General features: G+C 40.5%; 1 protein-coding gene across 1 annotated transcript in view; it reads left to right on the top strand.

The window, feature by feature from the left end:
* LOC121689413 (carcinoembryonic antigen-related cell adhesion molecule 5-like) overlaps nt 1-22,335 on the top strand; it is a 43,981-nt gene that overhangs the window by 14,415 nt on the left and 7,231 nt on the right. Inside the window, exons 4-11 of the mRNA XM_042069210.1 lie at nt 1,055-1,324; nt 5,952-6,221; nt 10,847-11,113; nt 11,223-11,492; nt 11,712-11,978; nt 12,194-12,310; nt 12,665-12,695; nt 12,882-12,952. Coding sequence (XP_041925144.1) covers nt 1,055-1,324; nt 5,952-6,221; nt 10,847-11,113; nt 11,223-11,492; nt 11,712-11,978; nt 12,194-12,310; nt 12,665-12,695; nt 12,882-12,952 — 1,563 coding nt within the window. The remainder of the gene's footprint in view (nt 1-1,054; nt 1,325-5,951; nt 6,222-10,846; nt 11,114-11,222; nt 11,493-11,711; nt 11,979-12,193; nt 12,311-12,664; nt 12,696-12,881; nt 12,953-22,335) is intronic.

Genomic DNA, 22,335 nt, shown 5'->3' with positions numbered 1-22,335 from the left:
TCGAGCCCCGACCAGTGGGCCGCGGCTGAAGTGCCCTTGAGCAAGGCACCTAACCCCTCACTGCTCCCCGAGCGCCGCCGTTGTAGCAGGCAGCTCACTGCACCGGGATTAGTGTGTGCTTCATCTCACTGTGTGTTCACTGTGTGCTGTTTGTGTTTCACTAATTCATCGATTGGGTTAAATGCAGAGACCAAATTTCCCTCATAGGATCAAAAAAGTATATATACTTACAGTCATGGTCATTATAATTTTTCTGCTGTCTCTTTCTCTCTTGAAATGCCCTACTTCCATGTTAGTTTTTCTGACTAGGTAGCCAGGCAGCTGCAGCGCTACACTCTGGGGGGCATGAACATGGGGGCTCACGAACATGCCCCCAGAATGTAGCGCGGTAGCTGCCTGGCTACTTTAGCTGCTGGCTGCAGCCACTAGAGCTGGGTAAAACCGACCCCCCCCCCCCCCCCCCCAAAAAAAAAGTAACTAAGTAACTTTTACTTAAAGTACATTTTAAATGAACTACTTTTTACTTTTACTTGAGTACATTTTCAGATGGGTAATTTAACTTGTACTTGAGTAATATTTCATCAAAGTATTGGTACTTTTACTTGAGTACAATATTTTAGTACTTATTCCACCTCTGGCAAATCAACTGGCAGCCTGGCTCTTATGTAAAACCATGTTGTACAGTAACACGTGGCTATTGTAGTAAATGCAACGCAATTGAAGAGTGCTGTGTGGCTGTTTTCAAGACAACTTGAATTCTACTGAATTACACATACAGTACAGTTGCTTTAAATCTGTCTGTTGTCAAATCAATTTTCTGTATCCCGGTGCTGCATGCTGTCATTTTATTGATAAACAAAAATCTTAAAGCTTGTCCTTCTTGATTCCTCATCCAATCCTACAGCTACTGTACCCTAACGGTAGACCCCCAGAGTCACATGTTCACTGGAGAGAATGTCAGAGAGTGTGAGATAGATTCACTCGGAGGATGGATATATGTGACATGTAGATCAAACACTACTCTTCTTCAGTACTGTCATGCTTATCTCCACAGCTTTGCCAACACCTATACTGGTCATGGAGCCCCAGAGTCCTGTGTTCATTGGAGAGAACGTCACTCTGAAGTGTGAGATTAATAACCCACATAGATGGAGTTATAGATGGTATAAAGGCAACAGTTCTAACCCAATACCTACATTGATAAGCAACATAACCACCATCAAAGTGGCTACATCTGATGAGGGTCTGTACCGGTGCCAGGGACAGAGGACAGACAGAAACACATCATCACACATGAGTAATGAAGTCAATATTCACATGAAGGGTAAGTACGTCCATTAGTCATGATTAAACTGTCTTCATGTCTTATTCTCACAGCCCTGCCTACACCTAGACTAACAATAGATGCCCCAAGTCCTGTGTTTCCTGGAGAAAAAGTCACTTTTAAGTATGAGGTTAAGTCCTCAAATGGATGGAAATATAAATGGTTTAAAAAATACAGTCTTGGACCCTTCGCTACATCTGACACCAGAACAACCTTTAAACACGTTGTTGAGACCGATGCTGGTACTTACTGGTGTCAGGGAGAGAGGAGAAACAGACCCACATTATCACAGCCCAGTAAAGAAGCGCATCTTCATATGATGCGTAAGTCAATTAAGGTCTGGTCATTCCATGCTGACTTGACCAGAGCCCGGCAAGTCATGTCATGGATTTCACAAGCAAAATTTTGCAAAATCTTAAAACAATGCACTTTTTACTTTTTAAAAAAGAATATTTAAAGTTAGTGTCCCTTGCTGAAAGCAGTTATTTTACTGTTTACTGTAGAGGAAGAGATTAGTAGTTTACACAATGATTTGTAAAGGTATGTCCGTGCGTTTTGCTAAATGCCCTTTGGAGACTCCCCAAAATGGTTACCCAAAATGCATACTGACAATAAAAGGCTTCCTGTATGATTACTGACCATGGTAATGCTAGGGTTTAATTGCAGTGAAACGATGATAAAACTATAGTGATAAACCATGAGCTCTCCGTACTGACATCTGCGGCTGAAGCCTCGTTTGTGGAGTAGGTACTGCGTCAGTCTCATAATCTGATTTTTGTGAGTTTGATCCTCACATGGGGCATGATGCCTTTTTTAATCAACTATAGTGATAACCATGGTTATCATGGTTACCCAAAAAACCCAGTAAAAACAATGGTTACCATATGGTTATTATTATGACCTCCGCGCAGCGAAGCAGCATGGAACCATCGTTTTTCGTTTTCATCTGTAGCCCGCTGGACTGGACCCCCCGAAAGGAGGGTAGGGCAGACACAGTTTTCTGTGAATATCTCGAGAACCGTAGGGTTTAGGAGGACCACCTTTTTTTTGTATGTTGATCTTAAGGGGCCATGTCAACCCATTCCATAACCACTCATTTCATGTATAGCGCCACCTAGTTAAAAATTAAAAAGCAAAAAATTAGGTGTTTTAATCACAATATCTCTGGCTGACATGGTCAAAACTGCACGAAATTGAAAGTGTAGGATCATTATGACACCCTCCAAATGCATGCCAAGTTTCGTGAACTTTCGATCATGGGGGCCATACAATAAAATAATTTATGTGTATATTTAGTGACCGTACACCAACAGAGTTTTTTGTGAATATCTTGAGAACCGTAGGGCCTAGGATGACCAATTGTTTGCGTATGTTTGCCTCTAGGGGTCATGTTAACCAATTCCGTATGCACACATGTGCATAAACAGATATTCACACACATACATTCACAGTAATCATATGTATGCCACATACACAAACAGTAGATACAGTATATGTACGCATGCATGCACATGCACACACACAGGCACATCCACAAGCACATGCATGCACGCACACACACACAAGCACACACACACACACACATAAACACGTACACGCACAAATGCACACAATTCAACAATTTCTCATAATTATGAACAGGCAAGATGGGGGTGGGGTTGTATAAAATGTATTTTACATGTGAAATTTATAAACTAATCATGTTTTAGTACTTGTTGTCTAGCAGATACCAGTGATAATTGAGTGTGCATAATGCAATTCAGTGAGACAGTTAGAATCATATATGCCTTTCACCTTTTGTTTTTAGCCAGCAGCCAGACCAGCAGATACCCTGACTTTGCTGAATTACTGAAGCTAAGCAGGAACAAAGTAGGAAATGAACACAATTTGCCAAGAGTGACTTGTTTTTGTGGAAAAAAATGTGCCGGACTGGGCGGCGGCCATATTTTTTACCACTCTGCGGTACATCTAGTTTAGATTGTTTCATAACAAACTAAATCTGCTTTCTTCATAAGTCAAGCATTTGATGGTAGGGTTAAATAAGTGGGAAGAGTGCCCTTTGAAGTAGGCAAAGTGTAATTTCTGGTGAAAAAGCCTAGAAAATGGCATATCCCATATGAAGTTAGAACCAGGGCTTTGAACCGATTTTTTTTTCCAATCGGTTCGTTCCGAACAGAAACGGAATTATAACGTTTCCGGTTATGAGTTCCACCAATAAATTGACGTTCCCGAACCGGTTAGAACAAAAAAATACTGTTCAAATATAGCTATTGATATTGTGTTTGGAATGAGCGTTTTAATTAACGATGGATCGTAATTTACCTCTTATTTAAGATGTGGAGTGGAGACTTTGTAATCCACCGCTCTCTCTCCATTCAGTCAGCGAATGTGTGATGTGATGTCACACAGGAAGTGAACCTCAGCCGTCATGGTAACGTGCGCGGGAAAATAATTACTTTTTTTTTTTAGTTAATTAGGCAACGAAAACTTTGAGGAACGAAATAAAACCGGTATTAACCGGTTACCATTATTTTTAAATAAGTGTTCCTGTTCCAGAACATAAAAAATAATAACGTTTCCGGTTTCGTTTCTGTTCCCTGTAAAATACAAAAAGTTCCCGGTTCTCGTTTTCGTTCCTTGAACCGGTTCAAAGCCCTGGTTAGAACATCCACAAATGACCTAGAAATACCAACAGAATGTGATGAAACAATGCCTGTTCTCTTTGTTGTTGATGTGATGTCCACTGAAGTTAGCATGCAAATCACAGAGGTGGAAAGTAACTAAATACATTTACTCATTTCACTGTATAGAGTAGTTTTTTTGTGTATTTTGTATTTTTTAAGTAGTTTTTCAAATTAGTACTTTTATTTTTACTTGATTACGTTTTGAGTGAAGTATTGTACTTCGCTACATCACAAATCCCATGCGTTACTGAGTAAAAAAAAAAAGTTAAGACTAACGACAACCGAAAGGAAGGGGGGAAATTGCGCCCGGAACCACTAGAATGATCAGCATGTATCAAGCTGGCACCAAGTCTTTCTGAAAGAGATGGAGATGGAAGTGGATCACGAGATAGGCTACCTCAGATTACCTGTGTAACCGAGGAAAGTGTATTTTCCGCTCTTTCAATGGGTTGCTTCAGTTCTATTGCGGAGATATTCAAGCAGTTTAACACCATGGGATTTCGTGTTTTAACGTGTGTGCTCATCTTTCTTTGGAAAGAAGTTTATTAGCATCTGTTTCCCCTCATTTTCATCTCTCTTTTTCTCGTTTTTGCCTTTGTTTTTTGGTAATCCAACTTGGTTTTCTTGGAGAAAGACATTGTACCAGCAGCACAACAATTAGCTGTCCACTACTAGCGATGCTCAACTACGTAAACAAAATGAGATACCTTATCAATCGTTGTGCAGGCGGACCAAACCATTTTGCGCTTTAGCAAGGGAGAGTGAGAGTGACCTTTGGCCTTGTCAAACTCATATTAGGTAGTGGGCCGGATTTGTTGAAATGAAACCTTGTTGGGGCAGCCGTAGCCCACTGGTTAGCACTCTGGACTTGTAACCGGAGGGTTGCCGGTTCGAGCCCCGACCAGTGGGCCGCGGCTGAAGTGCCCTTGAGCAAGGCACCTAACCCCTCACTGCTCCCCGAGCGCCGCCGTTGTAGCAGGCAGCTCACTGCACCGGGATTAGTGTGTGCTTCATCTCACTGTGTGTTCACTGTGTGCTGTTTGTGTTTCACTAATTCATCGATTGGGTTAAATGCAGAGACCAAATTTCCCTCATAGGATCAAAAAAGTATATATACTTACAGTCATGGTCATTATAATTTTTCTGCTGTCTCTTTCTCTCTTGAAATGCCCTACTTCCATGTTAGTTTTTCTGACTAGGTAGCCAGGCAGCTGCAGCGCTACACTCTGGGGGGCATGAACATGGGGGCTCACGAACATGCCCCCAGAATGTAGCGCGGTAGCTGCCTGGCTACTTTAGCTGCTGGCTGCAGCCACTAGAGCTGGGTAAAACCGACCCCCCCCCCCCCCCCCCAAAAAAAAAGTAACTAAGTAACTTTTACTTAAAGTACATTTTAAATGAACTACTTTTTACTTTTACTTGAGTACATTTTCAGATGGGTAATTTAACTTGTACTTGAGTAATATTTCATCAAAGTATTGGTACTTTTACTTGAGTACAATATTTTAGTACTTATTCCACCTCTGGCAAATCAACTGGCAGCCTGGCTCTTATGTAAAACCATGTTGTACAGTAACACGTGGCTATTGTAGTAAATGCAACGCAATTGAAGAGTGCTGTGTGGCTGTTTTCAAGACAACTTGAATTCTACTGAATTACACATACAGTACAGTTGCTTTAAATCTGTCTGTTGTCAAATCAATTTTCTGTATCCCGGTGCTGCATGCTGTCATTTTATTGATAAACAAAAATCTTAAAGCTTGTCCTTCTTGATTCCTCATCCAATCCTACAGCTACTGTACCCTAACGGTAGACCCCCAGAGTCACATGTTCACTGGAGAGAATGTCAGAGAGTGTGAGATAGATTCACTCGGAGGATGGATATATGTGACATGTAGATCAAACACTACTCTTCTTCAGTACTGTCATGCTTATCTCCACAGCTTTGCCAACACCTATACTGGTCATGGAGCCCCAGAGTCCTGTGTTCATTGGAGAGAACGTCACTCTGAAGTGTGAGATTAATAACCCACATAGATGGAGTTATAGATGGTATAAAGGCAACAGTTCTAACCCAATACCTACATTGATAAGCAACATAACCACCATCAAAGTGGCTACATCTGATGAGGGTCTGTACCGGTGCCAGGGACAGAGGACAGACAGAAACACATCATCACACATGAGTAATGAAGTCAATATTCACATGAAGGGTAAGTACGTCCATTAGTCATGATTAAACTGTCTTCATGTCTTATTCTCACAGCCCTGCCTACACCTAGACTAACAATAGATGCCCCAAGTCCTGTGTTTCCTGGAGAAAAAGTCACTTTTAAGTATGAGGTTAAGTCCTCAAATGGATGGAAATATAAATGGTTTAAAAAATACAGTCTTGGACCCTTCGCTACATCTGACACCAGAACAACCTTTAAACACGTTGTTGAGACCGATGCTGGTACTTACTGGTGTCAGGGAGAGAGGAGAAACAGACCCACATTATCACAGCCCAGTAAAGAAGCGCATCTTCATATGATGCGTAAGTCAATTAAGGTCTGGTCATTCCATGCTGACTTGACCAGAGCCCGGCAAGTCATGTCATGGATTTCACAAGCAAAATTTTGCAAAATCTTAAAACAATGCACTTTTTACTTTTTAAAAAAGAATATTTAAAGTTAGTGTCCCTTGCTGAAAGCAGTTATTTTACTGTTTACTGTAGAGGAAGAGATTAGTAGTTTACACAATGATTTGTAAAGGTATGTCCGTGCGTTTTGCTAAATGCCCTTTGGAGACTCCCCAAAATGGTTACCCAAAATGCATACTGACAATAAAAGGCTTCCTGTATGATTACTGACCATGGTAATGCTAGGGTTTAATTGCAGTGAAACGATGATAAAACTATAGTGATAAACCATGAGCTCTCCGTACTGACATCTGCGGCTGAAGCCTCGTTTGTGGAGTAGGTACTGCGTCAGTCTCATAATCTGATTTTTGTGAGTTTGATCCTCACATGGGGCATGATGCCTTTTTTTAATCAACTATAGTGATAACCATGGTTATCATGGTTACCCAAAAAACCCAGTAAAAACAATGGTTACCATATGGTTATTATTATGACCTCCGCGCAGCGAAGCAGCATGGAACCATCGTTTTTCGTTTTCATCTGTAGCCCGCTGGACTGGACCCCCCGAAAGGAGGGTAGGGCAGACACAGTTTTCTGTGAATATCTCGAGAACCGTAGGGTTTAGGAGGACCACCTTTTTTTTGTATGTTGATCTTAAGGGGCCATGTCAACCCATTCCATAACCACTCATTTCATGTATAGCGCCACCTAGTTAAAAATTAAAAAGCAAAAAATTAGGTGTTTTAATCACAATATCTCTGGCTGACATGGTCAAAACTGCACGAAATTGAAAGTGTAGGATCATTATGACACCCTCCAAATGCATGCCAAGTTTCGTGAACTTTCGATCATGGGGGCCATACAATAAAATAATTTATGTGTATATTTAGTGACCGTACACCAACAGAGTTTTTTGTGAATATCTTGAGAACCGTAGGGCCTAGGATGACCAATTGTTTGCGTATGTTTGCCTCTAGGGGTCATGTTAACCAATTCCGTATGCACACATGTGCATAAACAGATATTCACACACATACATTCACAGTAATCATATGTATGCCACATACACAAACAGTAGATACAGTATATGTACGCATGCATGCACATGCACACACACAGGCACATCCACAAGCACATGCATGCACGCACACACACACAAGCACACACACACACACACATAAACACGTACACGCACAAATGCACACAATTCAACAATTTCTCATAATTATGAACAGGCAAGATGGGGGTGGGGTTGTATAAAATGTATTTTACATGTGAAATTTATAAACTAATCATGTTTTAGTACTTGTTGTCTAGCAGATACCAGTGATAATTGAGTGTGCATAATGCAATTCAGTGAGACAGTTAGAATCATATATGCCTTTCACCTTTTGTTTTTAGCCAGCAGCCAGACCAGCAGATACCCTGACTTTGCTGAATTACTGAAGCTAAGCAGGAACAAAGTAGGAAATGAACACAATTTGCCAAGAGTGACTTGTTTTTGTGGAAAAAAATGTGCCGGACTGGGCGGCGGCCATATTTTTTACCACTCTGCGGTACATCTAGTTTAGATTGTTTCATAACAAACTAAATCTGCTTTCTTCATAAGTCAAGCATTTGATGGTAGGGTTAAATAAGTGGGAAGAGTGCCCTTTGAAGTAGGCAAAGTGTAATTTCTGGTGAAAAAGCCTAGAAAATGGCATATCCCATATGAAGTTAGAACCAGGGCTTTGAACCGATTTTTTTTTCCAATCGGTTCGTTCCGAACAGAAACGGAATTATAACGTTTCCGGTTATGAGTTCCACCAATAAATTGACGTTCCCGAACCGGTTAGAACAAAAAAATACTGTTCAAATATAGCTATTGATATTGTGTTTGGAATGAGCGTTTTAATTAACGATGGATCGTAATTTACCTCTTATTTAAGATGTGGAGTGGAGACTTTGTAATCCACCGCTCTCTCTCCATTCAGTCAGCGAATGTGTGATGTGATGTCACACAGGAAGTGAACCTCAGCCGTCATGGTAACGTGCGCGGGAAAATAATTACTTTTTTTTTTTAGTTAATTAGGCAACGAAAACTTTGAGGAACGAAATAAAACCGGTATTAACCGGTTACCATTATTTTTAAATAAGTGTTCCTGTTCCAGAACATAAAAAATAATAACGTTTCCGGTTTCGTTTCTGTTCCCTGTAAAATACAAAAAGTTCCCGGTTCTCGTTTTCGTTCCTTGAACCGGTTCAAAGCCCTGGTTAGAACATCCACAAATGACCTAGAAATACCAACAGAATGTGATGAAACAATGCCTGTTCTCTTTGTTGTTGATGTGATGTCCACTGAAGTTAGCATGCAAATCACAGAGGTGGAAAGTAACTAAATACATTTACTCATTTCACTGTATTGAGTAGTTTTTTTGTGTATTTTGTATTTTTTAAGTAGTTTTTCAAATTAGTACTTTTATTTTTACTTGATTACGTTTTGAGTGAAGTATTGTACTTCGCTACATCACAAATCCCATGCGTTACTGAGTAAAAAAAAAAAGTTAAGACTAACGACAACCGAAAGGAAGGGGGGAAATTGCGCCCGGAACCACTAGAATGATCAGCATGTATCAAGCTGGCACCAAGTCTTTCTGAAAGAGATGGAGATGGAAGTGGATCACGAGATAGGCTACCTCAGATTACCTGTGTAACCGAGGAAAGTGTATTTTCCGCTCTTTCAATGGATTGCTTCAGTTCTATTGCGGAGATATTCAAGCAGTTTAACACCATGGGATTTCGTGTTTTAACGTGTGTGCTCATCTTTCTTTGGAAAGAAGTTTATTAGCATCTGTTTCCCCTCATTTTCATCTCTCCTTTTCTCGTTTTTGCCTTTGTTTTTTGGTAATCCAACTTGGTTTTCTTGGAGAAAGACATTGTACCAGCAGCACAACAATTAGCTGTCCACTACTAGCGATGCTCAACTACGTAAACAAAATGAGATACCTTATCAATCGTTGTGCAGGCGGACCAAACCATTTTGCGCTTTAGCAAGGGAGAGTGAGAGTGACCTTTGGCCTTGTCAAACTCATATTAGGTAGTGGGCCGGATTTGTTGAAATGAAACCTCGTTGGGGCAGCCGTAGCCCACTGGTTAGCACTCTGGACTTGTAACCGGAGGGTTGCCGGTTCGAGCCCCGACCAGTGGCAAGGCATTGAGCAAGGCACCTAACCCCTCACTGCTCCCCGAGCGCCGCCGTTGTAGCAGGCAGCTCACTGCACCGGGATTAGTGTGTGCTTCACCTCACTGTGTGTTCACTGTGTGCTGTTTGTGTTTCACTAATTCATCGATTGGGTTAAATGCAGAGACCAAATTTCCCTCACGGGATCAAAAAAGTATATATACTTACAGTCATGGTCATTATACATTTTCTGCTGTCATATAGTGCTCTTTCTCTCTTGAAATTCCCTACTTCCATGTTAGTTTTTCTGACTAGGTAGCCAGGCAGCTGCAGCGCTACACTCTGGGGGGCATGAACATGGGGGCTCACGAACATGCCCCCAGAATGTAGCGCGGTAGCTGCCTGGCTACTTTAGCTGCTGGCTGCAGCCACTAGAGCTGGGTAAAACCGACCCCCCCCCCCCCCCCCCAAAAAAAAGTAACTAAGTAACTTTTACTTAAAGTACATTTTAAATGAACTACTTTTTACTTTTACTTGAGTACATTTTCAGATGGGTAATTTAACTTGTACTTGAGTAATATTTCATCAAAGTATTGGTACTTTTACTTGAGTACAATATTTTAGTACTTATTCCACCTCTGGCAAATCAACTGGCAGCCTGGCTCTTATGTAAAACCATGTTGTACAGTAACACGTGGCTATTGTAGTAAATGCAACGCAATTGAAGAGTGCTGTGTGGCTGTTTTCAAGACAACTTGAATTCTACTGAATTACACATACAGTACAGTTGCTTTAAATCTGTCTGTTGTCAAATCAATTTTCTGTATCCCGGTGCTGCATGCTGTCATTTTATTGATAAACAAAAATCTTAAAGCTTGTCCTTCTTGATTCCTCATCCAATCCTACAGCTACTGTACCCTAACGGTAGACCCCCAGAGTCACATGTTCACTGGAGAGAATGTCAGAGAGTGTGAGATAGATTCACTCGGAGGATGGATATATGTGACATGTAGATCAAACACTACTCTTCTTCAGTACTGTCATGCTTATCTCCACAGCTTTGCCAACACCTATACTGGTCATGGAGCCCCAGAGTCCTGTGTTCATTGGAGAGAACGTCACTCTGAAGTGTGAGATTAATAACCCACATAGATGGAGTTATAGATGGTATAAAGGCAACAGTTCTAACCCAATACCTACATTGATAAGCAACATAACCACCATCAAAGTGGCTACATCTGATGAGGGTCTGTACCGGTGCCAGGGACAGAGGACAGACAGAAACACATCACACATAAGTAATGAAGTCAATATTCACGTGAAGGGTGAGTACGTCCATTATTCGTGATTAAACTGTCTTCATGTCTTAAACTCCACATCCATGACATGCACATCAAATGCCTCTTTTTATAACCAACATGCTTATTCCCACAGCCCTGCCTACACCTAAAATAACAATAGATGCCCCAAGTCCTGTGTTTCCTGGAGAAAAAGTCACTTTTAAGTGTGAGGTTAAGTCCTCAAATGAATGGAAATATAAATGGTTTAAAAATCACAACCTTGAACCCGTCGCTACATCTAACACCAGCACAACCTTTAAACACGTTGTTGAGACCGATGCTGGTACTTACTGGTGTCAGGGAGAGAGGAGAGACAGGCCCACATCATCACGAGCCAGTAAAGAAGCTCATCTTCATATGATGCGTAAGTCAATTAAGGCCTGGTCATTCCATGCTGATTTGACCAGAGCCTGGCAAGTCATGTCATGGATTTCACAATATTTAAAGTTAGTGTCCCTTGTTGAAAGCAGAGCAGCCCATATATTTAACCTCATAAATGGCTCAAATCATATTCAAGTCTCATAGATATTCAATGAAGAACAGCAAAAGCAATTCTTCTATGTGTCCATGTTTGTTTCCACAGCTCTACCTAAAGCTAACCTAACAACAGAGCCACAGAGTCCCTTGTCCAATGGGGGGATAGTCACTCTGAAGTGTGTGATAGAGTCTCTCAGTGGCTGGATATATAAGTGGTACAAGGACAACGAGGAGAATGTTGTGATTGAGGGGAACAACTTCACCATCACCAGAGCTACTGACTCTGATGAGGGCACATACTGGTGTCGGGGAGTGAGAGGAGAGAGACCCACATCATCACAGCTCAGTAACTCAGTTCATGTTGCTAAGAAGGGTGAGTAAATTGTGCAATTCATGTTGTTCCAAAATATGGACAATTGCTGAGTAATTTAAAGCTAGACACTAACTTAATATATTTTCTACATTTCATGATGATTCAATATTTCATTCCAAATAACTTTTAATCCGTATATGTGATGTATGTAAAATCCCTCAAATCTGATTTATGTAACTTGCCCTTACATAAGGTCTTGATCGATTTGTTTTCAGATTCTGGGTCCAGTCTATTTATAATGGGTGTGGCTGTGGCTGGAGGTGTGGCCGGTGGAGTGGTTCTCACTATCATCTTTTCAAAGGTTCTACCATGTTGCCGCCTAAGACAGACAGGTAAATAGGTCCATTTGTCATAGTTATCTTTTTACCAGCAACTTGTTTCATTTGTTGCATTGTTTCCCTATAGAGATTATAGGTACAGACTATGATTCGGAGATTGAGAAGTCCTTCAGAATTGAGCTCAACAACCAATCAGCTCTCCTTTTCATGCTGGTGAAGCAGTGGGATTATTTGGCTGAAGTTGTTCATGGCTCTATGTGCCACTGTGTTTGCTTCCCATTTAAAGTGTAGGATTGGTCAGCTGCTAGAGGCAGACTGAAACAGCTAAAACACATCTTTCAGAACTCAGATATGTTCTCCTTTTCCTTCTGTCATTTATTGTGTGTTGTGTTGTCTTGGTCTCTGCAGGTGCTGTGTCCAACACGTCCAGTGCAGGGCCGTAAGTAACCCAAACAATTCTATCAACATAGTCCATTACTCATTAATGTGGCCAAAAGCCACCTTGTTTGCACAAGAAAGTATTGTCTGTCTTTGAATACAGTTTCCCATAGATATAGGTTTTCATGCTGTGCTGAATGTCTTTAGATATGAACTAATTTGGTGACTTCAGATATTATTTGGTTAGATTGCTATCTCTCTACTGTAGTGGTTTGGCAGACAGAAATACCACTGAGTCCCTGGATAAGTCTCATGAAGGTGAGAATGTCTTTGTTTGAGTGACATTTTGGGCTCTATTTTAACAATTTAAACGCACGGCCCATATATGGGATGGTTTAAAGACAGATGGATTAAAGATGGCTGTACTGTAGGTAATGCCTGCACATAGCACTGGTTAATGAATTGATATACCGGTATAATAGCATAACAGGGACAACTTGGCATTAGTTTTCACTCTTGCTATATTGCTGATAATATTGCTGATTATAACAGGTGTCAGTCTGCGGTAATTAAAAATGGCAACTGCAATATAGCATTTTCTTTCCCTTAAGTAGACGTGAGGCAATTACAAGTCATTAACACCTACAATTTAAAGAAGCCCTATGCAGGTCTGGTTATTCCTTCCATAGACATAATATACATAGACGCCGCATCGACCGCTACTCCTTACTAGCGCTGACGAGATTTGGAGCCGCCATCTTGGACCGGTCATCCACTCCACTCAGTGTAATCTGTTTGGCCGGTGAGATGAGCTGTCAGCGCACTTAATTAATCATATCTCACTGAATACCGAACAGATTCTCACGCGTTTTTTTTTGCTGCAAAGGTCATACATGTAGCTATGATACAGGACACATGATTTAGCGTATTTTAATATTCATAGTGGGTTTAACAGTAATGGAATATTCTGATATATGATATAAAGTGACCTGACGTCCGATATCAAAACTGGGAACATAATCCATGTTTGACAGCATAGACAAAACTAGTTTGATACAAGTTTAATGAGTTAAATATAGTTCACAGTTGACAGAAAAGTTCCATCAACAGCATTATTCACAGTCCACAGAAAGGTTCCATAAACATTTAAGTGAGATCAGTGCCATTCAGACATCTGAGGGTATTCCAAGTAGGCCTCTGTGGTTTAGTGACAAACTTGGGTAAATTGACTCAGAATAAGTTGTAAACCTCCCAGTAGAAAAGCTGTATGATACAGGAAACATGGTTGTGTGTATTTTAATATTCATAGTGGGCTTAACAGTAATAGAATATTCTGATATATATGATATATTATAAAGTGATGACATCCAATATAAAAACTGGGAACATAACTAATCCACGTTTGACAGCATAGACAAAAACTGGTTTGATACAAGTTTTAATGAGTTAAATTTACAGAAAAAAATCCATTAACATTTTCAGTTCAGTGCCATCAAAAATAAAGTGATGAACAGACATTGGTGTGGCATAAAGGAAATGGAGTAACTGGGTTCAATATCAACAGCATTTGTTAGACAAGTTCCATAAATATTGTAAAGTGCAAGTTTGTAGGTTTGTTTCTGATCCTTAAAAAACAGACATTGGTTTGGCATAGTAAGTGTAACAGTTCATCAATTCAAGACAAAAAGGTGACTTGTCACTTGTACAGTGTCAATGGGTTCATCAACAGCATCTGTTATTTACAGTTCACAGAAAGGTTCCAGCCCCAATGAAGAGATTAAATAAAAAGGAATTAAGAAACATTTTAGAAACTGCTAAGATCAACCCGTTCATTGCAATCAGTAAAGAATCAGGGAGTGTCTTCACAGGCTCAGTGAGACAGAGTTACCGTCATGCAGTTGGTTCTATGATTTCGACAACTGGTGCATGTCATTTTGTATGTTCCCACCTTGCTAAAATTGCTTGGGTACACTTTGGCTGAGAACAAAAGTGCTTCAGACAGCAGGTGGGCAAATAAGATGGCATAGTAAACTGGGTAAACTCCATAAAAGAGGACTGAGTCAACCAGACGATGGGAAAATGGGACACAGAGTGGCGAATGCAGGTGATGAAGGTGGAGCTCATAAATCAAACATTCAGTCACAGTGTAGCAGATACCCTGCAGTACTGCAATGAAGAGCTGCACCTTCCTCAGTTCCAGGGGTGTGAGGAGACCGTTCAGTTCATTCACAGTCTTCTTGAACAAGGCAGTTGTTCTGGAGAGATACAAAATAATAAATAAATGAATGAAAAGGAATTTGAGAGGCATCTTATTCTTGTTAGGGTAAATTACATGTGAATAATACAGTGTTGGGCAAGCTACTTCGAAATTTTAGTGAGCTAAACTATCAGTTACTCTGCCATGAATAAAACACTACACAAAACTACCACCCAGTCAAATGTATTAGTAGCCTAACACAAACACAGCAGTAGGCTAGTTCACTACATAGGAAGCTACTTTAAATTGTGCTAATTTCACATGACAAGAAAAGTGTAGCTTGTCTGGCTAAGCTACTTGATAAATAAAGAAGTTGAGCTATTGAAAAAAGTTACTTTATTCAGGAAATAGTGAGGCTACCACCAACACACTTAGGCTACAAGTAGCAGCTAGTGATTGCCCAATAGGCTAGTCTGTGCCACTTGTGTAAAATTCGCCGGCCAAATCTAGTATGATTTATTTCTACAATAGCCTTCTTGTGTCAGTTGTAATCTAAGTCAGTGTTATGGAATATGACTTATCAAGTCTCAGTTCATAGCCGGGTGAACACCGAGTAAACATAGCCTAGCTAGATGGCTACGATTTTCATACAGTAATATCAAAGATTGCTCCTTCTCAGCTCTCTGGTAATATTCTATTCACAAAATATAACCAATAGTACGGTTATGTTAAATCTTACTTGTGAAAAGTAAATCCCCCGAGTATGGTCCGCCGATTTGAGAAGGAACATGCTGCACAGTGCTGTCATCTTGTGTCTTCTGCTGCAAAGCAACGAGGAGTATGACCGGTCCAAGATGGCGGCCGCATTTCTTGTTTCCAGCAGCCAATGCGGTGTCTATGTATATTATGTCTATGATTCCTTCGCTTTTTCTGTGGTTTCTCTGATTTGGGCTGCCATTTTTCGACATAGCTCCCCCTGCAGCTTCGGTAGCAAGTGACTGCTACGCTAAACCCCCACTAGTTAGCGAGCTAGCCATCAATAAACCAAGCTAAACACATAGGGCTCACAATAAAACGGTTGAGCAAACACATTGTTCAAGAGACTATCAAACCCAGGGTTGCCAACTCTCACGCATCTGGCGTGAGCTTTCAGCATCAATCTCATGCTCTCACGCACACACAAGAAATAGACCTCTCCAAAATAAGTCCCGCCTCCGTAACTTCCGTATCCATCCAACTTCCGGGCGTCGATTGTCTATGGGAAATAACATGGCGTTTCGAAATATCATACCGGTAAAACATCTGTAGGTAGCGAAGTAGAAAAAGCTGGTGGGCAGATTGGCCTACACACTTCTGCCATCTAGTTTCCACTGGATTTTTTGATTGTCGGTGCCGTTTAAGTAGTATACTATAGACTATCCTACTTAAATGGCACCGAAAATAAAAAAATGTGTGTGACACGAGTTAAGCTTTTATTAAGTTGGCAAACGTTTTAACTAGCCAACTAGCTCCGCTGGTGGGAAACGCATGGGACTCAGCGCTGCCGCTGTCCTATTGTGTGCAGAGGGAATTTGAAAGACAACTGATTATCCCGCCCCTCGGACTGAGCACTGCGAATGGTGAGTGCCCAGACCCTACATTTTAATGTGGGTCTGGCTCGTCAGGCTACTAGACCATAGCATTGTTTCTAAATGACAGGATACGAGTTTAAGGCATACATATGTCTAGACCAACAGCAGGTAGGTCTAATATCCGCCTACAACAGTGTTTCTCAAACTTTTTTTCTGGGGACCCACTTTTTAAAAATGACAGACTATCGCGACCCAACTCGTGACTGTGGTAGTAACAGATCTAGAACAGATCTAGATCAGTGGTTCTCAAACTTTTTCTTTCATTCCCCACTTTGATCAAAGGGGGGATTCTCGAGCCCCACCTGTCCTTATCGCTCTAAGAAAGTGGTAGGTCAAGCTTAAAATGGTCAAATTTATTGAAATAATGACAAGTTCTAAATATATCCTATTCACCAGATTTAAAATCAGCTGGTGCTGCAGATATAATAATTAATAAATACATAACACATTTCTGTTTTCCAGCAACATATTAGGAAGCATAGGCCATTTTACAGCATTGTACAATATATTCAATGAAATACCAACATGCTGCATTAAATGGATCCATAATCCAGTCATACTGAGCACTGCTGGTTGGGAAATATTTTTGAAATAAACTTTGCAGGGATGTGATGTAGGCCTACTCTGTTTAATACATGGGATCACAAGAGTGCCTCCCAATCAGACGTTTCAGCGATTTCGCTCAGAAATCTCAAAGCCATAATAGGCCTACTGTCGCGATCGAGGCGCCTGTCCCATACTCAAGTTTTTTTGGTTAATGCCGTAATCGTATTTGCTAGGTGAGGTAGGTACTTGTCTTTGCCTTGTAACTGGACATTAAGTCAAATGTATCGCTAAGATATATCAAATATATCGCTAAGATAGGCCAGCTTCGTCAAGAAATGTTCATTAGTGAACGTGCTTGCAGATTCAAACATGCGCTCTTCCTGAGACCTTGCCTCGCTGTGAAACAGTACAGCCGTTTGGTCGGCTACCATCTCTTCGCAAAGTGCGGAGAATAGACGCGCTTTTAAGGGCCGGGTTTTGATGAAATTCACCACTCTCACAACAACGTTCAAAATCTCATGTAGGTCGGCACTAACTAAGCTGCCTTGACACAAGCGCTTCCCTGTGAATAACACAGTGCGTCCATTGCGCATCGGGTGCTACCTGGGCCCAGGCTACAGATAAAAAAAATAAATAAAAAAAACTCCTGTTTTTCACGTCAGTTCGCGCCCCACCTGCCATGTCTCCGCGACCCACAGTTTGAGAAACGCAGGCCTACAACGTTCTCAGTGCAGTTTTTTCTGATTGTTGATTCGCTGACTAGGCTATTTTAATCCGGTCCGCGACACCTTCACTGAACGCGCTGCTATTTAGACATGAGGCAGACCGACACAAAGTGTGGCCGCCCATTCTTCTCTAGGAACTACTCGCGAAGTAGCCTCACAGACATCACATGAAATAACTTTTTCTCATATTTTATAAGGTGCTATAGCCTCTATTTGCTGCGACAAATGGTTCGCGAGAAAATTAACTTTCAAGAAATAGGCCTAATCATATTAGGCTACTATAGCTCTGCGCTCATTTCAATTCATATAGGTGGAATATCTCACAAACTTTTCGTTCCACACATGACAAACCGTAAACCAGAATAAACAGCAGACCTTACCGAACACGAAGGTGTAATGAAATCCCCTGTACAATAAGCCGTTCCAGAGTTATCCGGTTTTGAAATGGTAGCAAATTTCTATATGGTCTCCAATTTTCTTAAAACTGAGCTGTGCTTAAATACCTACATATGTGTAAATATTAAAATCAGAGGATATACAGCTCATGGCTAGGAGTTTGTCGATGTAGCCATAATTATTTGTTTTCACAAAATGCTAAGCATGCATGTATTTAAGTGTCTTAAAAAAGTGTGCTTATATTGGTCAATGCATAATTTCATAACAGGCCAAATAGAAAATAAATGTTAAATGTTAAATATAGCCTAGATATAATATTAATCAGATGATGTAGGATAGTATAGAGTTAGATAAAGTTGGATGGCCCCAGAACTCACACCAGTGGATTGGGTCTTAAAGGAGCCACACCACTTTTATGACACTATACATGTAGCTTTTCTGTTGACCTTTAGTCAGGTGGGCAGGGGGGCCCTTTTCATGTCTGTGCCCAGGGGCCCAGTGGTTCATAATCCTTCCATGCCACAGGGTTAAAACACTGGTCTTGTTTTCAAGTGCAATCAATAATTTAATTGTACATTTTGAAGAAACTTTTCCATTCTATTAGTTAAAAAAAAAAAAAAAAAACATAAATCAGGGATTATACTGTATAGCAAAAAAGTCAGAGGACAGACATTTTTAAAATTAGGTTTAGGGAAAAATGTAACGCACACGCACTATGACTTCACAAAATTTCACTCCAGCCAAACACCCAAAGTTGGCAACCCTGCAAATCACATTACAAAAACGAAGTTCGCCCAAGGGTAGGCTACTTACAATTTCAACAGCAACAAAGCCAAGTCGGAGGCCGTTTTGCAGTCTTCTTAGAAACTACAATCTGACTACATTTTCGAGTATTTCCGCCGAGTTACATCCGGATGTGTTCGGACCGCGACCAGAAAGTTGCATATTCGTTTTTTCCGCGGAGAAGCACTAGGGGGAGACGAAGCACCCACCAAACGACCCAAAAAGTGTTGTAGAACCATCAGAACGACTCTTAACCTGCATAATTAAGGTTATTTTTGCTAAAATTGTTGCATAGGGCCTCTTTAACTCTGTGTGTTCACTGCTAATCCGCCTGTTTGCAACTCTGCCGGCCATTCAGGAAAGTTAATGTTACAATGACCACTAGCTCACCCGGCTAGGGAAAACAACCAGAATTATGATTTTAATTAAATAATGACAACTTGTTACTATTTCAACTCATAGTAAGTTGTTTTTTTAAGATAAATGCATGGCTGCAACGGATTCCATTAAACAAATGTAAAAATTCTAAATTATTAAAAGTGGAAATTTCCAAGGGGAGTGTACTTGCATCTGCACTCAAACTCATAGCAAAGTGAAACTAATTTCACTGTGGTCTCATAGGCAACGACAAAGTTTTTGTTGGTCAGTGGCGTTAAGATTTTTAATGGGTTTATGATAGTGATTATTGAATCATGTGCCTCATCACACCTATATTTTTTTAATTTACACACCCGTGGGCGCAAAGTGCAAATGAACCCGAGCGGATGGCGGAAAATTCATTACTGGCTTGGGTGTAAGATAGGAACAAGACTTGCATCGCGCTTGTCGCCACTTTACGCTGGGTGTAAGATAGGGCTCTAGATCTCATTTAACATTTTGTGTATATAGGTCATTCTGTGTCAAATCAGATAAGGTTATTGCAGCACCGTCTCAGGTTTTGTTCAACTCCTATGAAATATAAAATATTTCTGTTCAAATCCTATGTCTTCATGTCAGGATTATTTCCTTCTGTTTAGACTATATTTTATTAATGTTGCACCAATATTTGAGCTCTCCACATATAATGGGCTTAAAGAAATCAAGGATGAAATAAAGGGAGGTTGTGTTTTTCGGTCATTTTAACAGAGGTGGAAAAAGTACGAAAATATTGTACTCAAGTAAAAGTACCAATACCTTGATGAAATATTACTCAAGTACAAGTTAAAATACCGATCTGAAAATGTACCCAAGTAAAAGTAAAAAGTAGTTCATTTAAAATCTACTTTAAATAAAAGTTACTTAGTTACTTTTTTTTTGGGGGGGGGGGGGGGGGTACCAGAACAACCAGTTTTACCAAAGACTTTCTAATGAGGAGATACAGCACTCAAAAAATCCTCCATAGTAATGCATGGGGTTAGTTTGTAACGCCAATATGGCAGTTGTCTACACATCATATGTCTACACATATCACAACCCTTCCGCGGCAAAACGTCGACATGTGAATACATTGAGCCAATCATGTGGTGTGTTGTAAAATACATTGAGCCAATCATGTGGTGTGCTGTGAAGACATCGTGCCAATCGTCTGTTGTGATCTCGCTGCTGGAGCAAGATTGGTGTCGTGAAGCCTTACGCACACGCATTTCTGCTGAAATAGATGCACGATAAGTGCCCAAAAAGTGTTGCAATATGGCCGCCGAGTGGAGGTACTTGCCTGAAAAGGACGTTGAGAAATGGAGATCTATGTGAAAAATCACCGGAGTTCTCCTTTAAGTTTGAGCAGTAGTTGATTTTCAAAGTTAGTTGCACTCATCCTTGGGTCGCTTTGCAGTGAACAGTAATCCAGCACAACTGAAAAGCCCCTCACAGGCAGCTGAGGCAGGCTGGCCAATATTGAGTTGCAGAGAGTTTTTTTTATATTTCGAAAAGAGCAGAAGGTTCAGCAGATTAAAGGGCATCGTACTGGGGGGGAAAGTGGGAAGTATAGGGCCCCAATGGAGGAGAGGGCCCGTGAAAAGTGGAATACAGGGGGCACAACATTTTTACCAGGCATTAGTAATAACTCAGGTAATCCACACATAAAAAATCCAAACAACTCCATAAGTAGAGTCATGTAATGAAGTGGAATAACACAGGGGAAAAGTATTGAACACGCTAAGAAAAAGCACTAAGGCAAGGAAAGGGAAGGAATGAGCTGGAATCTGTATAGAGAGTAGTTACCCTTTGTATCTGTGCAAATTAATATAAGCTTGGTTAGTAGCCTACATATTGATAGGCTATAAAAAGATTTTTCATTACCAAGGTGTCACACAAGAAACATTTCATGATGGATAAAAGCAAAAAGCTCTCCCAAAACCTTTGCAACCTTATTGTTGCAAAACATATCAATGAAACTGGTTACAGATGCATTTCAAAACATCAGAATCTTCCAGTAAGCAGCTTGGGAGCCATTATCTGCAAGTGGAAGAAACATCACTGCATCATCAACCAGCCATGCACAGGATCTCCTCGTAATATTTCTGACCAGGGAGTCAGAAGGATAGTCAATTCCAAGAGCCAAGGACCACTCGGAGAAAGCTCCAGAAAGACTTGAAGGCAGCCAATTCAATTAAATAGTTCTGGAAGTAACTAAAGATCAGGATTCACAAGAGGGACCTCTGGAATCTGTTTAGAACAATAGGCCAAAATCAGACCTGATACTGCGACCAATACGTTTTGTCATACAGGAAATGTCTTGAAGCTGTCTTTACAAACAAAGGCTTTTCCACAAAGTATTGAAGAAATTTCAGTAGGCACGTTCAATACTTTTTTCCTGTGTCATTCCACTTTAATACACAAAACTCTTATGTCTGGATTTTTTATATGTGTGTTAATATAATGTGTGGTGAAAATTTCGAATAGACTCACTGGAAGTTTAGGCTAATTACTGAAAAAAAAAAAAGCGTTCAATACTTATTTCCACCATATATTTATTTTACCTGAATATTTTAACTTCCAAATTAAATGTCAAAATGAATGTCAGACTAAATTTAAAGTTTGACTGACTGGATTTTGTATACAAATCATAGTGAAAACTGTGTAAGGTCACTCTCACTCTCCCTTGCTAAAGAGCTAATGGTTTAGTCCACCTGCACGATTCATAAGGTAGTCTAGGCCTATCTTTTGTTTATTTAGTTGAGCATCGCTAGTAGTGGACTGCTAATTGTTTCGCTGCTGGTGCAATGTCTTTCTCCAAGAAAGCCAAGTCAGGTTACTAAAAACAAAGGCCAAAACCGGAAAAAGAGAGACATCAAAATGAGGGGAAACAACTGCTAATAAACTTCTTTCCAAAGAAAGGTGAGCACAAACGTCAAAACACGAAATCCCATGGTGTTTGCTTAAATATCTCCGCAATCATTAGTGCTAAAACAAACTGAGACAACCGATTGGAATAGCGGAAATTAC

Source organism: Alosa sapidissima, chromosome 18 (assembly GCF_018492685.1).
Source record: "Alosa sapidissima isolate fAloSap1 chromosome 18, fAloSap1.pri, whole genome shotgun sequence".
In the NCBI taxonomy this organism is placed as follows: Eukaryota; Metazoa; Chordata; class Actinopteri; order Clupeiformes; family Clupeidae; genus Alosa; species Alosa sapidissima.
Note: the sequence above shows the minus strand (reverse complement) of the source record. Positions and strands in the feature narration are given on the sequence as shown.